This window comes from Scyliorhinus torazame, chromosome 15 (assembly GCF_047496885.1).
Source record: "Scyliorhinus torazame isolate Kashiwa2021f chromosome 15, sScyTor2.1, whole genome shotgun sequence".
NCBI classification, from domain to species: Eukaryota; Metazoa; Chordata; class Chondrichthyes; order Carcharhiniformes; family Scyliorhinidae; genus Scyliorhinus; species Scyliorhinus torazame.
This window is the reverse complement of record NC_092721.1, coordinates 9,479,205-9,502,152: the sequence shown is the minus strand read 5'-3', so window position 1 is coordinate 9,502,152 and position 22,948 is coordinate 9,479,205. Positions and strand designations below refer to the sequence as shown.

At 49.1% G+C, this 22,948-nt stretch overlaps 1 protein-coding gene across 1 annotated transcript in view; it reads right to left on the bottom strand.

Annotated features, from left to right (window-relative positions):
* Window positions 1-329: 329 nt before the first annotated feature.
* Window positions 330-22,948, bottom strand: part of nalcn (sodium leak channel, non-selective) — a 282,172-nt gene continuing 259,553 nt past the window's right edge. The window contains exons 43-46 of the mRNA XM_072476568.1: window positions 13,105-13,254; window positions 9,219-9,336; window positions 6,426-6,646; window positions 330-1,004 (exon numbers count right to left, since the gene is read on the bottom strand). Coding sequence (XP_072332669.1) covers window positions 6,453-6,646; window positions 9,219-9,336; window positions 13,105-13,254 — 462 coding nt within the window. The 3' untranslated portion in view covers window positions 330-1,004; window positions 6,426-6,452. The remainder of the gene's footprint in view (window positions 1,005-6,425; window positions 6,647-9,218; window positions 9,337-13,104; window positions 13,255-22,948) is intronic.

The following is a 22,948-nucleotide window of genomic DNA, read 5'->3' as shown; positions in this document are numbered from 1 at the left end:
TCACCTTGAAACAAAAAGTTGCTGATGTCTCTCCTAAACTGATGACTAACCAACTTCATGAATATATTTCACTGTGAGAAACTCGCAAAAGTCTCTTCTGTAATAACTCACGGTAGAGTTGAGCTTGTGGGGCCTCATTTGCATGTAGTTATCAGTTTAATAGCATTGCATCTAATCTGCTCAATGGATGAAAATAAGTTATTTAAAAAATCTTCTTTCGCATCATCGTGACATTGGTAATGCCACAATTTTGAACGCTGCACTTTTGAATAAAAAGCAATTGATCTGTGTTGATGTAAGATTGATAATGAGACCAAACATGCGGCAGATTATTAAATGAGGGATTCTTTATTGACACTTGACATAGAAACTTAAAATAAACTGGTATGGTACCCTAACACACTCTCCTGATTAGCAATAGCAATAATGTGGGAAAGACACAGAGTTTGGGATCGCATACAATAACTTAGGAAATATTCACCTGGCAAATACTTCTCAAATCAAAAAATGTTTTAGACCAGACATAAATATTGGTAAAGGCACGTTATTTTGTCACTTCAGCTTAACTTTCACTGATGAACTACAATCCAACCAAGGTTATCCAACCTCAAGTTCACACATATACACTTTGTGCTAAATACTGACATTTCTACAAACAGGCTTCACATCCAATACAGTTACGAGAATGAAAATGGAAACTCCACAAGTTTTGAAGTACAGGTTAACCTTCACTGAAGTAGTTATGGCTTAGGATTTGCAAACATTTTCCCTCTTTGGTTGTGACTTCCCAAGATATTGCGCTCAACAGAGGTCCACAGAAGAGGCTGCCACATCGGTCATTGTTGAAACTTGTTCTGTCACGAGGTTGAGCCCTTTGCATCAAATCTGAATGCCAATAACTTGACATCGGTCCAATCGGACAGGCAGTATCCAACATAGAGTTGCCAAGCCTCCAGGATTAGCCTGGAGCTTCCAGGAATTGAAGATTAATATCTAGGATACGACTGGGAGAAAGATACAGGAGAAAAATCAAAGAGGTATCTTAAAAAAAAAGAAGAGTTTCCCATGAACACCTTTTGTCGACGTAATTAAAGAAAAAGAGATGAGATAAAAAGTTGGTTCGACTGACAATCAAGAATTATCCAATTGGGTTGGCTCTCTGATTGGCTGTGGGCAGGTGAGGTGCCACAAAGATGGATGTGTTGGGTGACCAAGGCTGGGAGGGTGGGGCGGGGTAGCTTGGAGGCGGGTGGTCATGTGATGAAACATCCAGGGATACGTCCAGAGGTGTTGACCTTACAACCAACGCTGTGTGACCCAAAATGCAACTTGTGTGCGGTTCAACTTAATCCCCGATCGTTAAAACCACGCAGACGTACACCTCGTTCTGATGGCCATTGAATAATCAAGGCGGGAAATCATCAGAGAATATCAAAAGCACTGAGGGAGGTTATTGTGTCGATTGTGCCTGTGCTAGCTCTGTGAAAGATCTATCCAATTAGTCCCACTCCCCTCTGGTCTATCCCCCTCCCCATTTGGAAAATCTTCATTCAAGCCCCAGTGGAGACAAACCTATCATTCAAACCCCACCAACTGCGTCCACAACACCCACCCTCCCCTCATCTCCCCCCAACCCCCACCACTCCCAGTGCTTCAAACATTTGGCAAGATCAAATGGATAAAGGGTGAAAAATATTGAGGGAACTGTGCTCCTCCAGGGAGCAGTGCTCTTCGAGGCTTGTGGAGACGCTCCATTTGGTCAATGATAGGGCAGTTTCCAGTCGGAAGGATATCGGACACTGGCGCAACGTTCAAAATCTCCATCCCCCTCCAATATTATGGTTTCTCACCTTGAGGAGCATAAATACACATCACACATAAATATACTGTTAATTTCAGAACTCGTGGATCATTCGGTTTTTGTGAAGGTTCAAATTAGCGAAAAGGAACGGTGGGTTAGAAATTTCCTTGGGTTTGCTTTCTGACGGAGCCAGACCTGTCGTGAAAATTCTGGTTAAACATTCAACCCCTCCACCACCACACAGTGGTGGCAGCCTACAATCAATTTCAAAATGCACTGCAGCAACTTATCAAGGCTCCTTCGAGAGCACCTTCCACACCTGCGACCTCCACCGCTTAGAAGAAAATGTCTGCGGATGCCTGGGAACACCAGCACCTGCAAGTTCTCCGTCCAGCCCCACACCATCCTGACTGGGATACATATCGCCGTTCCTTCACTGTCGCTGGGTCAGAATCCTGGAACTCCCTTCCTAACAGCACTGTGGGTGTACCTACACCATACGGACTGCAGCGGCTCAAGGCAGCAGCTCAGTGAATAAAGACATGCCTGAACAGGGTTTTGTGTTGCATTTCCTGCAAGGTCATGGATAAGCAATGGAAACTGCGCTGAAATTCTGATCTTGGATCATAGACCAGAACATTGCAAATACATAATGAACACTGTATGTTGAAAAGAAAACCATTTCAATCAGGACTGTGATAAGCATCATGACTGAACGAGAAGCTCACCTCAATGTCCAGAATTTGCTTGGCATGAGTTGCACATGTTGTCTTTTTTTCCCCTGAAGTGACTGTGTTCTTGGGAATGGTCATAATGTAAATTACGGGTTGTCAAATCAGTGCAAACAGGTAAACCAACAGGGATTTTCCATGCAGTTTTTCACAGGTACCATTCAGCAACGCACTAATCGTCTGAACAATAAGGAACGGGAAGGTGAGGGCGGCATGGTGGCCCAGTGGTTAGCACCGCTGCCTCACAGGCGCCGAGGTCCCAGGTTCGATCCCGGCCCTGGGTCACTGTCCGTGTGGAGTTTGCACATTCTCCCCGTGACTGCCTGGGTCTCACCCCCACAACCCAAAGATGTGCAGGCTAGGTGGATTGGCCACGATAAATATTTCCTCATTACATGACTGAATTATCCGCAAGTGCCACCTGTGCTTGGTGAGGAGCCGGGCGTTTGGACACACCAGGGGGTGGAATGCACGGCTGCATTCGTTCAAATCTCCTGCAGGGGCTCTGAAGACAGGTTGAATAAAGTACTGGGGCGGAACTGAATGATGCAGAATGACAGGAATGAGATAGGCCCTTCAGCCCCTCGAGCCTGTTCCCTCATTACGGTGAGATCATAGCTGATCTCGAGCTGAACTCCAGCCTTGGCTCCCTATGCCTCCATGCTCTTGGCCTTGACTCAACGCAAGTGGAAAAAGCTTCTCTCTCCCCCCGATCCTATCAATTCCTTTCCAAATGCTAAAATTCTCATTGAGGCCATTTCTTCACCTTCTGCATCCCAGGGAGTACAAGTATAGATTGTGCAATCTCTCCTCGTGATTGAACTCTTGCAACTCCTGGTAACCATCTGGTGAATCTGCTCTCCTCCAAAGGCCACTATATCAAACAAACAAAGAACTAAGAACAATAGAGCACTGGAACAGGCCCTTCGGCCCTCCTAGCCTGTACTGGTCATGATACCAAACTTGGCCAAAAACCTCAGCACTTCCCAGTGCCGTATCCCTCTATACCCATTCTATCAGTATATTCGTCAAGGTGCCTTTTGAACGCCATTAATGTATCTGCGTCCACAACCACCCCTGGCAACGCGTTCCAGGCACTCACCACCCTCTGCGAAAAAAACCTGCCTCCTCTCCTCTAAACTTTACCCCATGGATCTTAAACCTATGCCCCCTGGTGACTGACCCCGCCACCCTGGGAAAGAGTGCCTGCCCATCCACTCTATCCCTGCCCCTCATAATCTTGTAGACCTCTATCAGGTCATCCCTCAACCTCCGTCGTTCTAATGAAAATAGTCTGAGTCTATTCAGCCTCCCCACATAGCTAACACCCTCCAGACCAGGCAACATCCTGGTAAACCTCCTCTGCACCCTTTCCAAATCCTACACAGCCTTCTGGTGGTGACCAGCATTGTGCGCAATATTTCAAGTGCTGCCTTACCAAGGTTCTATACAACTGTGGCGTGACTTGCCAGTTTTTCATAGATTATCATAGAATTTACAGAGCAGAAGGAGGCCATTTGGCCCATCGAGTCTGCACCGGCTCTTGGAAAGAGCACCCTACCCAAAGTCAACACCTCCACCCTATCCCCATAACCCAGTAACCCCACCCAACACTAAGGGTGTTATACTCGATGCCCCGTCCTTTCTAAGATGTGGTGGCCTGAGCTGTATATAGTTCTTCAGATGTAGTATTGACCAGGACCTCAGGACAATATTGCTTCCCCTATATATTCTAGTCCTCTAGTTATAAAGGCTAATATTCATTCGACTTGCCAATTATATTTTCGATGTAACCGCTACACTTTAGTGATCTGCGTAGAATGATTAGTAAAGCTCAGGTTAACAGAGGGATGGCATTAACGTAAACTGCCAGCTCTTTCTCACCCTCAGGGTCAGGAGCCCTGTATTCCCAGCATTGCAGGACCTGAATCATACTGGGGAATCTGCTTTGTCCACCTTGTCCTTGAGAAGCAGACAGACACAAGTGAAGATGTTCTACCTTCCTTTATACGACCTGAGAAATTTCTGTCCCCCTCTATTTTAGAACTCCTCATTTCTACCGTTCGTCGGATGAACTTCAGCCCGTCCGATACTTGGCTGCTTGTATCCTCAATCGCACCGAGTCCAGACCCGTGCACCCACTGCCCGTGGTCCTGATCGACAACGGCTCCCAATCCCAGTTTTAAACCCTCACCCTTGTTTTCAACCCCCTCGATGGTGCTGTCCCCTGCCTAACTCCGTAACCTCCGCTCGCCCTTGAACGTCCCCAATCTCTTCACTCCTCCAATTCTGGTCTTTTGAGCCCCCTGAATTTGAGCATTGGCGGCCTTCAGCTGCCTGGGCCCGAAGGCCTAGAAATCTCTCCCTAAACCTCCCCGAGTCTCTCTCTTCCAATCAAGGTGATTCGCAAAATTTTTGAGCAGGCTGTTAGCCATTCCGTTATGTGTCTCAGTGTCGACTCATTTCAATAACACTTCGGGACATTTTACTCTGTTAAAGTCAGAACAATATCCTTAAGGCGCCGGTGCTATAATGTTTGTGAAACGTGCACCCATCGCGGCCAGGTCACAGACTCCCCAGGAGAGAAAGGTTTCTCTGATTACCGGGAAACACAATGGGCGAGATTCCCCGTTCCCCGACGCCGATATCGTAATTGGCGGTCGGGCGGAGAATCCCTTCTGACGCCCAAATCGGGGGGGGGGGGGGGGGGGGGGGGGTGGCGCCGGTTTCCTATCCTCCGCCCCCTCCAAAATGGCATCATCGCGTCACGCCCCGCCCGCCATTGGAACGCCGCTGGCGCGTCGCCTGAAGGCCCTCGCCCAATGCTCCGCCCCCGATGGGCCGAGACCCCGACCGCGCAGGGGACATGTGGTCCCAGCCGTGCAGGAACCCGGTGTCGGTGTGGCGGCTGCGGACTGTGTCCAGTGTCGTCACACGGGATCTGTGCTGGGGGGCGGGGGGGGGTTCCAGAGGGTGGCGAGGAGGGCACTATCTGGCACTATCAGCGCGGCCGCTGCAGGTCACTGCCGTACTCATGTGTGGTCTCGGACCCGCCCATTCTCCAGCCGTTTATATCGTGGGAGCCGGGAGTTTTACTCAGCGCAGCTGCTAGCTCCTCACCGGTCGCAGTATCGGTGAGAGTTCGCTGCCGATTTGGGCATCGTAAACCGCCACAGTTCCCACGCCGGCATCGGCACTTAGCCTGAAAAACGGTGAATCCAGCGCAATGTAAAAGACACAAAGTGGGAGGGCAAGTGTAAATGCGATGTCCAGTCAACGCCATTCCTTTGCTGCTCACCCTTCCTCTGCATTCCAACCTAGAGACTTGCAATTATACTATTTCGAGCAGAACTTCATTAACTAATTAAAATAAATTCACATAACACATAAAGGGGACAGCCCCTTAAAGGGATACCAATGAAAAACAAAATTACAAAGGAAAATGACAACATTTAATTAAAATGTGATTTTTGGGGTCAATAATGTACCCCAGTGGTCCCCACGGATCATGGAAGGTCTCCAGTGTGTCGGTGGACACCACACCTCCCTCTCCAGGGACACCCGCTGCAAATGTAGTCACAGAAGGGGGGCAAACAGTCAGGTCGGACAAGACTTGCATTTATATAGCGCCTTCACAGCCAATGAAGTATTTCTGAAGTGTCATCGTTGTTGTAATTTGGGTCTATGTTCATGGACCCCTTTATCATTCCAGAGATCTCTATCGAGCTACCCTTCAGCTTTTTTGCTTTCCAGAGATGGTGTGTTACGTTTCTGGCGGGCGTTGCTTAGCAACGCATCAATTTCCCACTTACTATGCTGGACACCTATTGTGGATTAAATGACGGAAAGGTAATGGCATTAATAACAGGGAAACCAGTCGCACAATCACCTACCGCCTTCTGAGAGTCCTCTGCATAATATTAAATATCTAAGAGGTCGTCTGCACTCTCATCGCTTTCCACGGTGAGTTGGCGGGTCCACCATTTCTTCACATCTGACCCCGAGGAGGCAGCGTCGGACATCGGGTTAATTTTACACATAACCGACCTAATGGCTGTACGACCTCCGAATCGTAGGTTCACTGTTGACACCGAATGGCTGATGGGTTTTGGAGCTGCGTGGAAAGTGGAAAGGCTGCGTAAGCAATTCCGTCTTCAACCTAGGCCAATTCAACATTTGATGAGCGGCTGCGGGTAGCTTTACCGCGTGACACCGAGCTTAATGCAAATGATTTAGAATGTGTGACTTAAAAAACAGGCCATTCAGCCCAGCTGGCCCATGCTGGCGTTTACACTCCCCATGAGCCTCCTCCCCTTGTGTTCACTTCACCTCAGCCCATCACAGAACCTCCCCGAGGAGGGATGTCAAGGGGGCCTTGGAGAAGGTGTTGAGGAAATTTACTGGAATGGTACCAGATCTGAGGGACGTAAACTACTTGGAGAGACTGGAGAAGATGATTTATTCTTGTTACTGTCTTGTCAATTAAGCTGTTAAAGTTTGTTAATGCCAGTTACATTATTATGGTTAAGAGAAACAGGTGATGGGTGTTAATTGTTTTTGAGCACACATGATTGGGAGATAGCTGGGGCACTGGGTGGATTGGGAGGAGGGCTGTGAGACTGAACAAGTCAATAAACTGTCATGGGAGTGTTCCTATGAGAAATGTTTTTGTCTTATCACATGGCTTCAGTTGTGTCATTGTGTGGGCGGAGCTGGGCTGTGGCTCTGAGTTTTATTTTCGCTTTGTGTTTGACCTGGTTTTTGTATTGCACAGGTTGGGAAGAAGTGTCTCTCTATCTTCAGTTTAAAAGCTGTTTCCAGATTATTTGATAACTTAAAAGTGATAACTGTTTTCTGGAAGGATTTCAAACCTGCTGTTTCGGAAAGGAAACAGGTGTATCCATACCAAGTCTGAAAGATAGTAAGAGTGCCGTGTGTTGGGCCACACCTTAGAAAAGAGTGTTCTGGTTTATGGGATCTTGTTATTAAATTGGAACAGTTAAAGGGGGGAAATTTATTAAGGGTTATACATAGATTTGAAATAATGCACAGAAGGATTGGAGGGGAGTTGAGGAGTAATTCCTTCTACCCAGAGGGTGGTGACCGCCTAGAACTCGATGCCGGAAGGGGTGGTAGAGGCAGAAGCTTTCATAACATTTTAAAACTACTTGGATATGCGCTTCAAGTGTTGTAACCTACAGGGCTAAAACATGGAGATGGGGCTATCACGTCAGCACAGACACAATGGGCCATAGGTTTCTATGATTCTATGTAGGGTTTTGACAAAGTAAAAAAGGAAAAGTTGCTTCAATCGTCACACTAACACAGAAGGCTCAGAGAGGACATGGATTGAAGATGATTGGCAGAATAATCTGAGGAATAGATGAAGAGAGTATTTTTATGCAAAGAGATATGATGATCTGGGATGCGCTGCCTGAAAGGGCTGTAGAAACATAACTTTCAAAAAGAAATTGGACAAGTATTTGAAAAGGTCATGAAAAAAGAGCAAAAGCACTGGGGTCTAATGGGATCGCTCTCTCAAAGAGGCAGCAGCACGATGGACTGAATGATCTCCTCTTGTGCTGTAAGACTCTATGATGAGAGAATCAGACAGCAGACAGAAGCATGGAGGCAACTGCTATTCATCCCTTGGCCTCGAAGCAATACCCTGTGTTTTTAACGCCTCAGTTACGGACAGTATTGGGAGGCAAGGATCGTGACCCAAAATCAGGTGAGTTCAGGGTGGAGCGCACTTGGAACCTGCACTTGGAACCCACAGCAATGTGGTTGACTCTTAAGTGCTCTGAAGGATGGCCAATAAACGCTGGGCCAGCGACACCCACATCCCACGAACAAATTAGAAAAAAAGGTGAAGTGATTGGCAGTGTTAAATTGCCCCTTAGTGTCAAAAAGGTTACGGGGATAGGGCGGCAGAGTGGGCCTAGGTAAAGTGCTCTTTTGGAGGGTCGGTGCAGACTCGATGGGCCGAACGGTCTCCTTCTGCACTGTAGGGATTCTATGAACTGAGAGGGGTATCGGGGAGGAATTTCCCAGAGTATTGTTTCCATCCTTGGCCATGGGTCTTTCCCAATCCCAGGAGATTATCATGGCAAATGGGCGAGGGAGGCAAATTGGGAGGTAATTAGTGAGAGTTACAATGCTCCAGCCATCATACGGGAAGGGCAGGTATGATGGAGCAGGGCATTTCCCTGGCTGCCAATATTCACACAACAATCCCTCCTTTCTAACTGTCACCTGTTGCATAATGGGACAACTGAGCATCACAATTTATCCTGTCTGTTTTGCGTTTGCATTTACACAAGCAGGGAAAATCCCAAACCAGCAACCTGATTTGCCTGTGGAGTCCTGTCCCAGTTGCAGAGCCTTCCAGGAATTGCTTGGCCGTAATGGTTATCCACGTGGCCCACTGGAACTCTACTAAACACCCCAGATGATGAACACAATCACCTTCACCTCAAAGGGCAAACAATAAAAAGAATTTATCCTGGTCGAAATGACAAGAGAGTTATATCCAACCCCTGTTGCTGCTGCAACATGCCACAGAGTGCTACCTCCCAGCTGTCCCTCCTCTAGGACATCCCGTGCTCAACAATCATCTTGGCCTTTTCTACGATTTCATTCCGAGCTGTAATGACGCCACACGCGGGACACGATTCTCAAAATACCTGATGGGAGACGCCACTGTCCAAATTTCCTCTGAGGCTTCCCGAGATCGGTGACGTCTGATCGATATCCACCTCTGTCTGAATGGGTGGGACTGAGCAGCTGCTGCTGACTGCTGGACTGCACAGGAGACAAGAATGATGATGGGTGACGCGCTCATTATTGTTGAGTTAGCAATGACTCTATCATAATCAGCAGGAAGAATAATCAGCAGGCAGATGCTCCATTTGCAGTAATGACCGGGCAAACCATCATAAATCACATTTTATATTTAATTACACAGCACAGGAACATTGTAGTTGCGGCACTAAACTATTAACCAGGGCATCGGGAGTTCAGATCCTACCACATAGGGTTTAACTGAACCAATCTGGTCATCTGTGGGCGACACACAAACGACAACTGAATTGTTCACTGACGTTGTTTGGGAAAGAGGGTTTGCTGTTCCGATTTGGTTGGGACTGTGCAGGGAGGTAGAGCTTGCGCTACTTTTGCATGCCGAGCCTGGATCAGTACAAAATAACTTGACTTCACTTTAACCCTGGTTCAAAATTCAGGATGATGGCGCAGGATAAAAGGAGGTGGAAATCGGACAGGAGAAAATCACAAGTGATGAGTCCGAGGGAACTGAAAATGGCAAAATCAGAATTAAAGTCAATCATCCTTTTTGTTATTTACTCGCCTGCCTTCCACCCTAACACAGCCCATGGGCTGATTTTATGCCTCTTCCAACGCCCCACCTCCCCATTGAGGGTGTTTTCGATGATGGGGGGGGGGGGCATGTAAAATACGAGGGGTGGCCCAGCCCACCACCTTCCTGCTTCTTGCCCACCCACTGAGCTGCCCCCCCGCCCCCCCCCCCTCCCCCCCCCCCCCCACCCAACATGGTAGGTGGGTGTGCTGCAGGGCGGCACGGTAGTACAGTGGTTAGAACTGTTGCTTCACAGCACCAGGGTCCCAGGTTCGATTCCCGGCTTGGGTCACTGTCTGTGCGGAGTCTGCACGTTCTCCCCGTGTCTGCGTGGGTTTCCTCCGGGCGCTCCGGTTTCCTCCCACAAGTCCCGAAAGACGTGCTTGTTAGGTGAATTGGACATTCTGAATTCTCCCTGTGTACCTGAACAGGCGCCGGAGTGTGGCGACGAGGGGATTTTCACAGTAACTTCAGTGCAGTGTTAACGTGGAGCCTACTTGTGACACAAGATTATTATTAATCTAATAAAGATTATTATTATTACAAAATCATGCCATTTTAAAGTAATAATTACTTTATTACTTGATCTTGTTAACAAATCAATTGACTGGAGTAATACCCTGCCCATGCCCACACATAGCTGGTACGGGCGGGGTTGCAGGAATGGGTGTCCGTTTCTTTTCAGGAAACTGTTATAACCGGCACAGGACGTATGGGGTGGAAATGATTCACTTCTCCGTGACCTTTGCGGTGTACGAGCTCCCTCGTTGAAGGGGGCGGGGGGGAAACTCAATCTATGTTGTATACGAGTTTGGCCAGTTCGGCATTGTCCGGGAAGATCGGTTGGGATCTACGGGGAGCCTTGTAAACAAACCTATGTTTCCTTTGATACAATTTGGCGTGGGATCTCCGTGACATCATAAAACTAGCGACGAGGAGTAAACTGGTTTTCTGTCGACGCTGCTGCCCTATCAGCTGAGCCACATCCCTGAGTTGGTGGATTCAGGTTGGAACCAGTTTCTTGGCCAGTCCTCTGCTTGGGCAGTTGGATATGTTTGTCGCCAGAGTTATCCCATAAGGCGGGAAGGAATTGAGGCATGTCCTTTGGGAGGGGTTCCTGTTCTGATCGGGGGCAATGCCCTCGCAATGATACCCCCACTTTGTTCTGCCTCTCCTAGCCTCCCAATACTCCTTCCAGCCCCCTTCCTGAGCTCCCCCATCCATCCCCACCCAATACCCCACACTTACCTCTCTCCGGGATCCGTATCCTCTTCCCCCAGGACTTCCTTGCAGTCCTAGTATTCCCACCGATTGAGTCCTGGTACTGTTGGAACTGCCGGCCAACCTGACTGGGTAGCAGTTCTGGAGGGTGGGATGTCCTCCCATTGATGTGAGCATGAGAGCTGTGTGGGGGGCTTCTTTCATGTGCGTCGGCTGCCCGCCAACTCTCGCAAAGGCTGGGGAGGGGGAGGGTGGTGATAGGGGAAGGGGAGAGTAGTGATGGGTGGAGGAGGAATACACCTCCCCCACCATCATGAAATTCAACCCCCTCTCTTTTGGGCTCTACCACTCCTTTCCCACTCTCTGCACTTGCTCAAACCCTGTTCCATATCGAACGTTTTCCACTTCTGATGAAATGTTAACTCGGTTTCTCTCTCACAGACCTGCTGAGCAGCTAAGGATGGGCAACAATTATTAACTTGCCATTATCGCCCACATCTGGGCAGCACATTTAAAAACATGCCGTTGGTCATGGTCCAATGTATCTTGCAGATGCACACACCATGGACCATTCTCTGTGCCTGTTGGGCATTAAGCTTGGGGGGTTTTATTTTCCATGATTCCGAGGAAGGTGAATCAAAGACACATTTGATAAGCGACAACAACGTTTCTGTGGGGAGGCATTGATGGGAATTCCTTCAGCGGTGCCAGTGGGTCTGTGTGGAAGGTGACTTACTGAACGTCTAAACTCTGTTTCTTTTGAAAGCATGGGCGGGATTCTCCCCTACGCAGCGGGGCGGGGGTTCCCGGCGCCGAGGAATGGCGTGAACCACTCCGGAGTCGGACCACCCCAAAGGTGCGGAATCCTCCACACCTTCAAAGGCTAGGCCGGCCCCGGAGTGGTTTGTGCCGCGCCGGCCGGCGGGGAAGGGGCTTGGCGCCACGCCAAACGGCGGCGAAGGGCCTCCGCCGTCCAGCGAGAGACGGCGCATGTGCTGGCGTCATCCCAGCGCATGCGCGGGGGTGGGGGGGGTGGTTCATCTCCGCGTCGGCCATCGCGGGAGACCACAGCGGCTGATACGGGAGGGAAAGAGTGTCCCCACGGCACAGGCCCGCCCGCGGATCGGTGGGCCGCGATCGCGGGCCAGGCCACCGTGGGGGCGCCCCCCCGGGGCCAGACCCCCCCCTCCCCGTGCCCCCCCCCCCCCCCCCCCCCCCACACCGAGGACCCCGGAGGCCGCTCGGGCAGCCAGGTCCCGCCGGCAAGTACCTGGTGTAATATACGCCGGCGGGACCGGCCGAAAACGGGCGGCCACTCGGCCCATAACGGACCGGAGAATCGCTGGGGAGGGGGGGGGGGGGCTGCTAGTGGCTGCCGGCTGGCGCGGCTCGATTCCCGCCCCCGCCAAACCCCCGGCGCCGGAGAATTCGGCAGCCGGAGGGGGCGGGATTCACGCCGCCCCCCCCCGGCGATTCTCCGACCCGAAGGGGGGTCAGAGAATCTCGCTCCATGTATTTTGTTAAATGGATAAGCAGCATAAGTGGCTACGGGAAATCCATATTCAGAGGTTTTCACACTGCGGAAGACCGTTAAAAATATGGATCCTTGTTTTCAGTCCCTCTATTGCCTCACCACCTGCAACCCCCCCCCCAATCTCCCCCCAACCTTCTGGGCTCTCTGCTCTCCTCCAATTCTGCCCTCCTGTGCGTGCCTGATTTTGACTACTCCAGAGTTGGTAGCTTCAGCTGCCTCTCTCCAGATTCCTCAAGTCCCCTCACATATACATCTCTGCCTCTCTCACCTCCTTTTAAAATGTCCCTAAAAGGCCTGCTTCTTTGACCAAGCTCTTGTGTCAAACGTTGCTTGCTAATCGTTCCTGTGGGGCTCGTCAGCACTGTTTACCGCTCTAAATAAGGAGTTTTCGGAAGCGTACGACAGGCATTTTGAAAATGAAACACTGGAGGGATTTACTCACCTCAGGAGGAGCTTCGTTATCTGGGTTACTGGCGAGCATTTCTTCACTGGCTTGAGTTGTTTCAATGCTGGGGGGGATGAGGAATCTGCTTAGTTCCTGCTGTTGACTCTCTCGAAGGCTGTGGATAATGCTGCAGGACTGTTGCTGTTTCTGAAGACACAGGATAACATTTGCTCAGGAAGATTAAACATTAGGTCCAGAGATATTTACCCAGCGAGACATCCATTCGGACACCAGTCAGCAAGTTCGATATTTAATTTTCACTGCCCCTGGGCAGGGGAGACTCCACTGAATGTGCAATTGGCAATGTGCCCCAAACTGTGCCCGTCTCTCTGAGGTTTTGTGTAAAGCCATTAGCAGAAGCACAAAGGTAAATTCTCCCGTGAATCACGCAATCCAGCACCCAATTGCTTGGAGTAGATTTGTGGCGGGCGCAGAGCCATTAGCGAATGGCAGAGAGGAGCGACACGTCTCCAGATGCTAGTTCCTCTCCATTGACCATTTCTGCAGCAGGGTGGCGGGACCTGAAGCAGGAACTGACTGCCGGTCAGCTGATTAATGGCGGAGTCATGTGACCACTGGGAGCCTGCGCGCCAGTAAACGTGGGCCCAGTTCACTGATGAGAGGAACCGACAAAACCTGCCGTTTCAACTCGGGTGTGAGGCCTGGTTCAGGTGAAGGGCACGTTGAGCAGGCCTAAAAGATCTCCTGGCCAGTGTAGTGTAGATATGGGTGTAATACAGATAAGGGTGTGTTATGCATTGTAGCCAACGCCCTTCACCTGCGTGTCCCGTGAATCCGTGGTGACATCATCAGAGGCACTTGGGAGATTTTCCCGCTCTTCCATCTTAGACTGAGCAAGGAACACTTCCGGACAACTGGTTAGGTAACCGACAATGCGGCAACCTGATTATCCTGTGCCTCTACCATGAAGTAAAAGCGAAACCCCTTAAAACGTAACAGTATATACTCCACAGTTTGTGGTAATAATACGGAGACTAGCAAAAAATTGTGAGTTTGGATCAACCCTTGAGGACACACTGTGAGACAGATTTGTGTGTGTATTAAGAAATTAGGCAATCCAGAGATGATTGCTGACAGGAAGCTCTGTAACACTCAAACATCCTGTTGAAATAGCAGTGTCTACAGAGTTGGCAGCTAAAGAACATTCCCAAACCGGAGCTGATGCAAAATTAGACAAAATGAAAATTGAGAAAAGAAGATCTCTCAACACCCAAGCATGCCACAGGTGTACCCAGATGGGGCACTCGCCACAGGAATTTTGGTGTCGAGAAAAAAATGCCACGATTGTGGCAAGAAAGGTCACATAACAAAGGCATGCTGGGCGAGACAAAACCCTCAAACTTTGAAATGCAAGAACTCACCAAAATCCACGAAAAGGTCTACAAAATCACCAAAGACTGTGAAAATTCCCAGGACGACATGATGTCTCGTGAGATCAAGGAACTCAAACTTGGTGTATTATCGATACAAGGCGATACACAGAGATTTTGGGTCTATTACAAAACTAAATGGGGACTAAATGAAAATGGAAGTGGATACAGGAGCCGTTGTGTCATCTCTGAAAACTATATCAACAAAAGCTAAAGAATGTACCTTAACGCCATCTGGTATTATCTTGAGAACTTACACGGAAGAGGTGATTCTAGTGAAAGGTTATATCATGGTGCAAGTTCAAGTAAATGGCCAATCTGAAAAATCACCAGTACAGGGGTTGGTTTAGCACAGGGCTAAATCGCTGGCTTTTAAAGCAGACCAAGGCAGGCCAGCAGCACAGTTCAATTCCCGTAACAGCCTCCCCGAACAGGCACTGGAATGTGGCGACTAGGGGCTTTTCACAGTAACTTCATTTGAAGCCTACTTGTGACAATCAGCGATTTTCATTTCATTTCAAGTGGAAAACGGAAATTTTCGTGCACTTTTCGGAAGAGCGTGGTTGAACAAAATGAAACTAAATTGGTTGATGGAAAGAACACATTACAGAAACTCTTAGAAGAGTACAAGAAGATATTTGAAAACACTTTAGGGGAAATGACTGGAGTCAAGGTATGACTTAAGATAAAACCTGATCGCACCCGAAATGTTTAAAGGCAAGAACTGTGCTATATGTGAAGAAAACAAAAATTGGCGTGAAACTTGGCAAATTGACCAAAGGTGGGGTGATTGAGAGTGTGATGACGAGTGATTGGGCAACCCCAATTGTTCCAGTTATCAAGCCAGATGGTTCAGTAAGAATCTGTGGCGACTTTAGGAAGATGATTACCCCGTGTTGTGTGCCGACCAGAATCCTATACCATTAATAGAGGATCTATTTGTTGGATTGTTGGGTGGACAACAATTTAGTGAGATAGATTTCTCCCAAGCACACCTTCAGATGAAGGTAGCAACTGAGTCGCAACCTCTTCTAACGATTGTAACAAACAAAGGACTGTTCAGGTACAAATGCCGACCATTCAGAATAACGTTAGCACCGTCCCTATTTCAAAAGTCTCTGGATCAAATCCTTAGTGGCCTTAAAGATGTTCAATGTTATTTGAATGACACTTTAATTACCGACAGAACTGAACAGGGGCACCTAAATAACTTAGAAGACACATTGGAGCGACTTGAAAGACACAATCTCCACATCAAGAGAGAGAAATGCAAATTTTTCCAATCATCAATAAGCCTTCTTGGCCGTGTAATTGATAAGGACAGGCTCCACAAGGAACCTAAGAATATAACTGGGCCACCGTGGAATATATCACAACTCAGATCTTTTTTGGGACTCATCAAAGTCCATCCCAAATCTCACTACCATATTAAAATCACTCCATACATTATTATATGCCCATCAACAATGGGCTTGGACAAAGCACTGTGAAGAGGCAGATGATGAAGTCAAAAATGTGCTGAAGAAATCGGAAGTTTTAATTCATTATGTATTGTAACCAATCCCCTTCTGTGCAGTAAGTCACATGATTACATGGTGACATCATGAAAGGCACTTGGGAGATTTTCCCTCTCTTCAATCTTAGACTGTGATTGAGCAACACCTGTGTAAATAAACTCTGATAACTGGTAATGTAACCTACGGTGTGCAAACTGGTTATCCTTTACTGTCTCTACTGTAAAACGCTTTAACCCATTAAAGGGTGTAATACAGATAAGGGTGTAATACAGGTACAGGTGTAATACAGATACGGGTGTAATACAGATATGGGTGTAATACAGATACGGCTGTAATACAGGTACGGGTGTAATGTAGATACGGGTGTAATGTAGATACGGGTGGAATACAGATATGGGTGTAATATAGATACGGCTGTAATACAGATATGGGTGTAATACAGATACGGGTGTAATACAGATATGGGTGTAATACAGGTACGGGTGTAATACAGGTACGGGTGTAATGCAGGTACGGGTGTAATACAAGTACGGGTGTAATGTAAATACGGGTGTAATGTAGATACGGGTGTAATACAGATACGGGTGTAAGACAGATATGGATGTAATACAGGTACGGCTGTAATACAGATATGGGTGTATTACAGATACGGGTGTATTACAGATACGGTTGTAATACAGATACGGGTGGAATACAGATATGGGTGTAATACAGATACGGGTGGAATATAGATATGGGTGTAATACAGACACGGGTGTAATACAGATACGGGTGTAATACAGATACGGGTGTAATACAGGTACGGGTGTAATACAGATACGGGTGTAATACAGGTATGGGTGTAATACAGGCACGGGTGTAATATAGATATGGGTGTAATACAGGTACGGGTGTAATATAGATATGGGTGTAATACAGGTACGGGTGTAATACAGGTACGGGTGTAATACAGATACGGGTGTGATACAGGTACGGCTGTAATACAGGTACGGGTATAATACAGGTACGGGTGTAATACAGGTACGGGTGTAATACAGGTATGGGTACAATGCAGATATGGGCGTAATACAGATATGGGTGTAATACAGATACTGGTGTAATACAGGTACGGGTATAATGTAGATATGGGTATAATGCAGATATGGGGTGTAATGCAGATCTGGGTACAATGCAGATACAGGTATAATGCAGATACAGCTGTAATACAGGTATGGGTGTAATACAGTTACAGTGTAATACAGGTACGGGTACAATGCAGATATGGGTGAAATGCAGATAAGGGGTGTAATGCAAATATGGGGTGTAATGCAAATATGGGTGTAATGCAGATACGGGTGCAGTGCAGATATGGGTGTAATACAGATATGGGTGTAATACAGATACGGGTGTAATACAGGTACGGGTGTAATACAGATACGGGTGTAATACAGGTACGGGTGTAATACAGGTATGGGTGTAATACAGATACGGGTATAATACAGGTACGGGTGTAATACAGGTACGGGTGTAATATAGATATGGGTGTAATACAGGTACGGGTGTAATACAGGTACGAGTGTAATACAGGTACGGGTACAATGCAGATACGGGTGTAATACAGGTATGGGTGTAATACAGATACGCGTGTAATACAGGTACGGGTGTAATACACGTACGGGTGTAATACAGGTATGGGTGTAATACAGATACGGGTGTAATACAGGTATGGGTGTAATACAGATATGGGTGTAATACAGGTACGGGTGTGATACAGGTACGGGTGTAATACAGGTACGGGTACAATGCAGATATGGGTGAAATGCAGATAAGGGGTGTAATGCAAATATGGGGTGTAATGCAAATATGGGTGTAATGCAGATACGGGTGCAGTGCAGATATGGGTGTAATACAGGTATGGGTGTAATACAGATACGGGTGTAATACAGGTACGGGTGTAATACAGATACGGGTGTAATACAGGTATGGGTATAATACAGATACGGGTGTAATACAGGTACGGGTGTAATACAGGTACGAGTGTAATACAGATATGGGTGTAATACAGGTACGGGTGTAATACAGGTACGAGTGTAATACAGGTACGGGTACAATGCAGATACGGATGTAATACAGGTATGGGTGTAATACAGATACGCATGTAATACAGGTACGGGTACAATGCAGATACGGGTGTAATACAGGTATGGGTGTAATACAGATACGGGTGTAATACAGGTATGGGTGTAATACAGATACGGGTGTAATACAGGTACAGGTGTAATACAGGTACAGGTGTAATATAGATATGGGTGTAATACAGGTACGGGTGTGATACAGGTACGGGTGTAATACAGGTACGGGTGTAATACAGGTACGGGTACAATGCAGATATGGGTGTAATGCAGATATGGGTGTAATACAGATACTGGTGTAATACAGGTACGGGTATAATGTAGATACGGGTATAATGCAGATATGGGGTGCAATTCAGATCTGGGTACAATGCAGATACAGGTATAATGCAGATACAGGTGTAATACAGATATGGGTGTAATACAGGTACAGTGTAATACAGGTACGGGTACAATGCAGATATGGGTGAAATGCAGATATGGGGTGTAATGCAAATATGGGGTGTAATGCAAATACGGGTATAATGCAGATACGGGTGCAGTGCAGATATGGGTGTAATGCAGATACTATGTAATGCAGAAACGGGTACAATGCAGATATGGGTGAAATGCAGATATGGGGTGTAATGCAAATATGGGGTGTAATGCAAATACGGGTGTAATGCAGATACGGGTGCAGTGCAGATATGGGTGTAATGCAGATACGGGTGTAATGCAGATACTATGTAATGCAGAAACGGGTGTAATGCAGATATGGGTGTAATGCAGATACAGGTGTAATGTAGATACGGGGGTAATGCAGAAATGAATGTAATGCAGATATGAGTGTACTGCAGATATGGGTACATTGCAGATACGTGTGCAGTGCAGATACGGGTGCAGTGCAGATACGGGTGCAGTGCAGATATGGGTGTAATTCAGATATAGGTGTAATGCATATATGTGTTTAACGCAGATATGGATATAATACAGATATGGGTGCAATGCAGATGTGGGTGTAATACAGATGTGGGTGTAATATACCTACCCTTAAAATGCAGCAATCCTTTATGTTATTTGATTTGATTCTGCCCGGATTAAGCTATTTCTGGGTGGAAATCTTACAGAAACTGCAGGAGACTGGTTTAAAATGGGACGTCATGGTAATTGAGATCTTGGTTGCACCACTTATGGCATTGGAACAGGAGAAAACCATTCAGCCCATCGAGCCTTGCCTGCCATTCAATTAGATCATGACCGGTCAATCACCTCAACAACACTTTCCCTCCACTATCCCCATATCCCTCAAAGTCATTAATCTCCAGGAATCTATCGATTTCTGTCTTAAACGTGCTCAAAGGCTGAGCTTCCACAGCTCTCTGTGATGGAGAGTTCCAGCCCTCTGCAGGAGAGAACCCTCTACAATTATGGTCACTTCATTACAGTAAAGATGCATTTAGAGGGAAGCCAAATAGACATGAGGGAGAAATTTGCAGAGCGTTCTGCTGACAGAATTTATTGGGAAACGATAGGAGGAGTATAAACACTAACAGCGGCTTGTATCTGTAAATTCTATGTAATTCTGTGCATTTATATTCTTGTTATCACAGATACACAAAATAAAAAACACCTAGTTCTGATGGGAAGAATAACAGTTTCAGTGTGAGCAGTGTGTGTGTCATGTTTCTGTCTTATTTTCACATCTTACCAATTGTTGTCCATGACTCATTGTAGTAAAGTCACTATCACGCAGAGCAATGGAGTCCCCCAACCCCGTGAAGGTGGCTCAGTGGGGGGGGGGGGTTCTTGCTCCTAAGTCAGAAGGTTATGCGTTCAAGCCAAGCTCCAGACTTGAGCATAAGGTGTAGGCCGTCACTCCCAGTGCAATACTGAGAGGGTGCTGCACTGTCAGAGGTGTTAAAAATGTATTGCTCCATGGGAGGTGAGCGTCACTGGTTCGGCCAGCATTTGTTGCCTATCCCACAGCTCCCCCTCCCCCCTCCGAGAGTGCTGCCAGTCACACCACAGCGTGTTGGCCCTGGGTTGGCAGTGCCAGCGCGTCTTGTCCACGGGATGGAGGATGATGACCGCTCGCTCTGAGGTCCGCTGCTCCCCGTTGTTTGCCAAAGTCCGACTCCTGTCTTTACAGACCGCTGTCTGCCCGGGTGATCTCTGCATGTGTCCTGCCGATTCTTTCCTGGTGGGGGGGGGGGGGGGGGGGCGGTTGCAGGAGAGAGTGAACGGTTAGGGCTCACTCACTGGGGGTGCTGTCATACAAGGCGGGCTGCCCCCGTGCCCTGCCACGTCTCGGTGTGGGTGTAACTATGTGGGCCATTCATATGTCATGGGGGCCCTGCCCCCCGCCCCCCCCCCCCCCCCCCCCGCCCCCGCTTCCTCCACCGGCCCACTGGCCGCTGCACAACACCAAGCGCCAGCCCATCCTTCACACCCGTGAGATAAAGATCAGAGGAAAATTGGACTGGTGGTGCAAAACTGTTTGATGGTGAGAATTTACAATAAGTGTGCCCTTACCCTGCACTATCTCACTACGCCCTGAAGTGTCATCTATCTTTCTATTCTATTGTGGCCTCCCGCTCATTGAGGTGTTACCCCAAACAGCACAGCAGAAGTGGAGGCGGCCTGCTGCTTGTTTCGCCCTCTGTCCTGTGATGTCCTTGGAGGGTCTGGACCTGGATGGGCCCAGTCGGCTTTCGGGTCTCACAGGTGCCCATGAGATGCCCATGAGGGTGTCAGGAAGCGGGGAGGGGGAGGGGGATTTGGATGGGCTGAGGTCTTCCAGACCCTCCCCTTTGGGCCCATGTTCGCATGCCCCATCATTTCCCTCTCTCTTGGGCTGCTCGCTGGCCCCCAGGCTACTCCATGGGATGGAGGGGAGGCTGGAGTGGGCTCTGGAGGTTCTACCATCACCTTGTGCTGTCAGTCCTGGAGGCCTTCCCCCATCGGAACCATGGTCCTGTCCCTCAGTGAGTGAGCCATGACCCTCACTGCCTCGGTCATGTCCCTCTGGGACTGTGTCATGTCCTGCTCTGACTGGCCACGGTCAGTCAGCGCCCGGCCAATGCTCTTGATGCCTTCAGCCATGACCCTTTGTGAATGGGCCAAGCTCTGGAGAGTCTCAGTACTGTGTGCCCCAAGCCTTGGACATCCTGACACGTGGCCCTGACGTCTTGCCCCAGGCCTTCCACCTCAGCAGCAACCCATTCAGTGTTGGCCTGGGTGCCAGGCATGGTGGCACCATCTCCTATCCCGAAGGCAGCTGGATTCATCCAGCTCGATTTGGCCGCACCCTGGGGAGACCCTGCCTCTACCTGAGGTGTTGCAGCATGTGTGTGATGCTCATCAGCGGGTGACCCAGGAGACTGATCACTAACGTTACCCACCGAGGTGACAATCTCTGCAATGGTGGATCGTGAAAGCAGTGGCGAGGCACAAACAGCCCATTCAGCCCGACTGGTCCATGTGGGTGTCTATACTCCACACAAACCTTCTCCTATCCTCTTTCATCCTCTGTCAGCACATTCTTCTATCCCTCTCTCCCTCAGGCATTTATCCAGCTTCCCCTGAAATGTATCAATACCTTTTACCTCAACCACTCCCTGTGGGAGTGAGTCCCACATTCTCCCCACTCCCTGTGGGAGCGAGTCCCACATTCTCCCCACTCCCTGTGTGAGCGAGTCCCACATTCTCCCCACTCCCTGTGGGAGCGAGTCCCACATTCTCCCCCCTCCCTGTGGGAGCGAGTCCCACATTCTCCCCACTCCCTGTGGGAGCGAGTCCCACATTCTCCCCCCTCCCTGTGGGAGCGAGTCCCACATTCTCCCCACTCCCTGTGGGAGCGAGTCCCACATTCTCCCCACTCTCTGTGGGTGTGAGCCCCACATTCTTCGCACTCCCTGTGGGAGCGAGTCCCACATTCTCCCCACTCCCAGTGGGAGCGAGTCCCACATTCTCCCCACTCCCTGTGGGAGCGAGTCCCACATTCTCCCCACTCCCTGTGGGAGCGAATCCCACATTCTCCCCACTCCCTGTGGGAGCGAGTCCCACATTCTCCCCACTCCCTGTGGGAGCAAGTCCCACATTCTTCCCACTCCCTGTGGGAGCGAGTCCCACATTCTCCCCACTCCCTGTGGGAGCGAGTCCCACATTCTCCCCACTCCCTGTGGGAGCGAGTCCCACATTCTCCCCACTCCCTGTGGGAGCGAGTCCCACATTCTCCCCACTCTCTGTGGGTGTGAGCCCCACATTCTTCCCACTCCCTGTGGGAGCGAGTCCCACATTCTCCCCACTCCCAGTGGGAGCGAGTCCCACATTCTCCCCACTCCCTGTGGGAGCAAGTCCCACATTCTTCCCACTCCCTGTGGGAGCGAGTCCCACATTCTCCCCACTCCCTGTGGGAGCGAGTCCCACATTCTCCCCACTCCCAGTGGGAGCGAGTCCCACATTCTCCCCACTCCCTGTGGGAGCGAGTCCCACATTCTCCCCACTCCCTGTGGGAGCGAGTCCCACATTCTCCCCACTCCCTGTGGGTGTGAGCCCCACATTCTTCCCACTCCCTGTGGGAGCGAGTCCCACATTCTCCCCACTCCCTGTGTGAGCGAGTCCCACATTCTCCCCACTCCCTGTGGGAGCGAGTCCCACATTCTCCCCCCCTCCCTGTGGGAGCGAGTCCCACATTCTCCCCACTCCCTGTGGGAGCGAGTCCCACATTCTCCCCCCTCCCTGTGGGAGCGAGTCCCACATTCTCCCCACTCCCTGTGGGAGCGAGTCCCACATTCTCCCCACTCTCTGTGGGTGTGAGCCCCACATTCTTCGCACTCCCTGT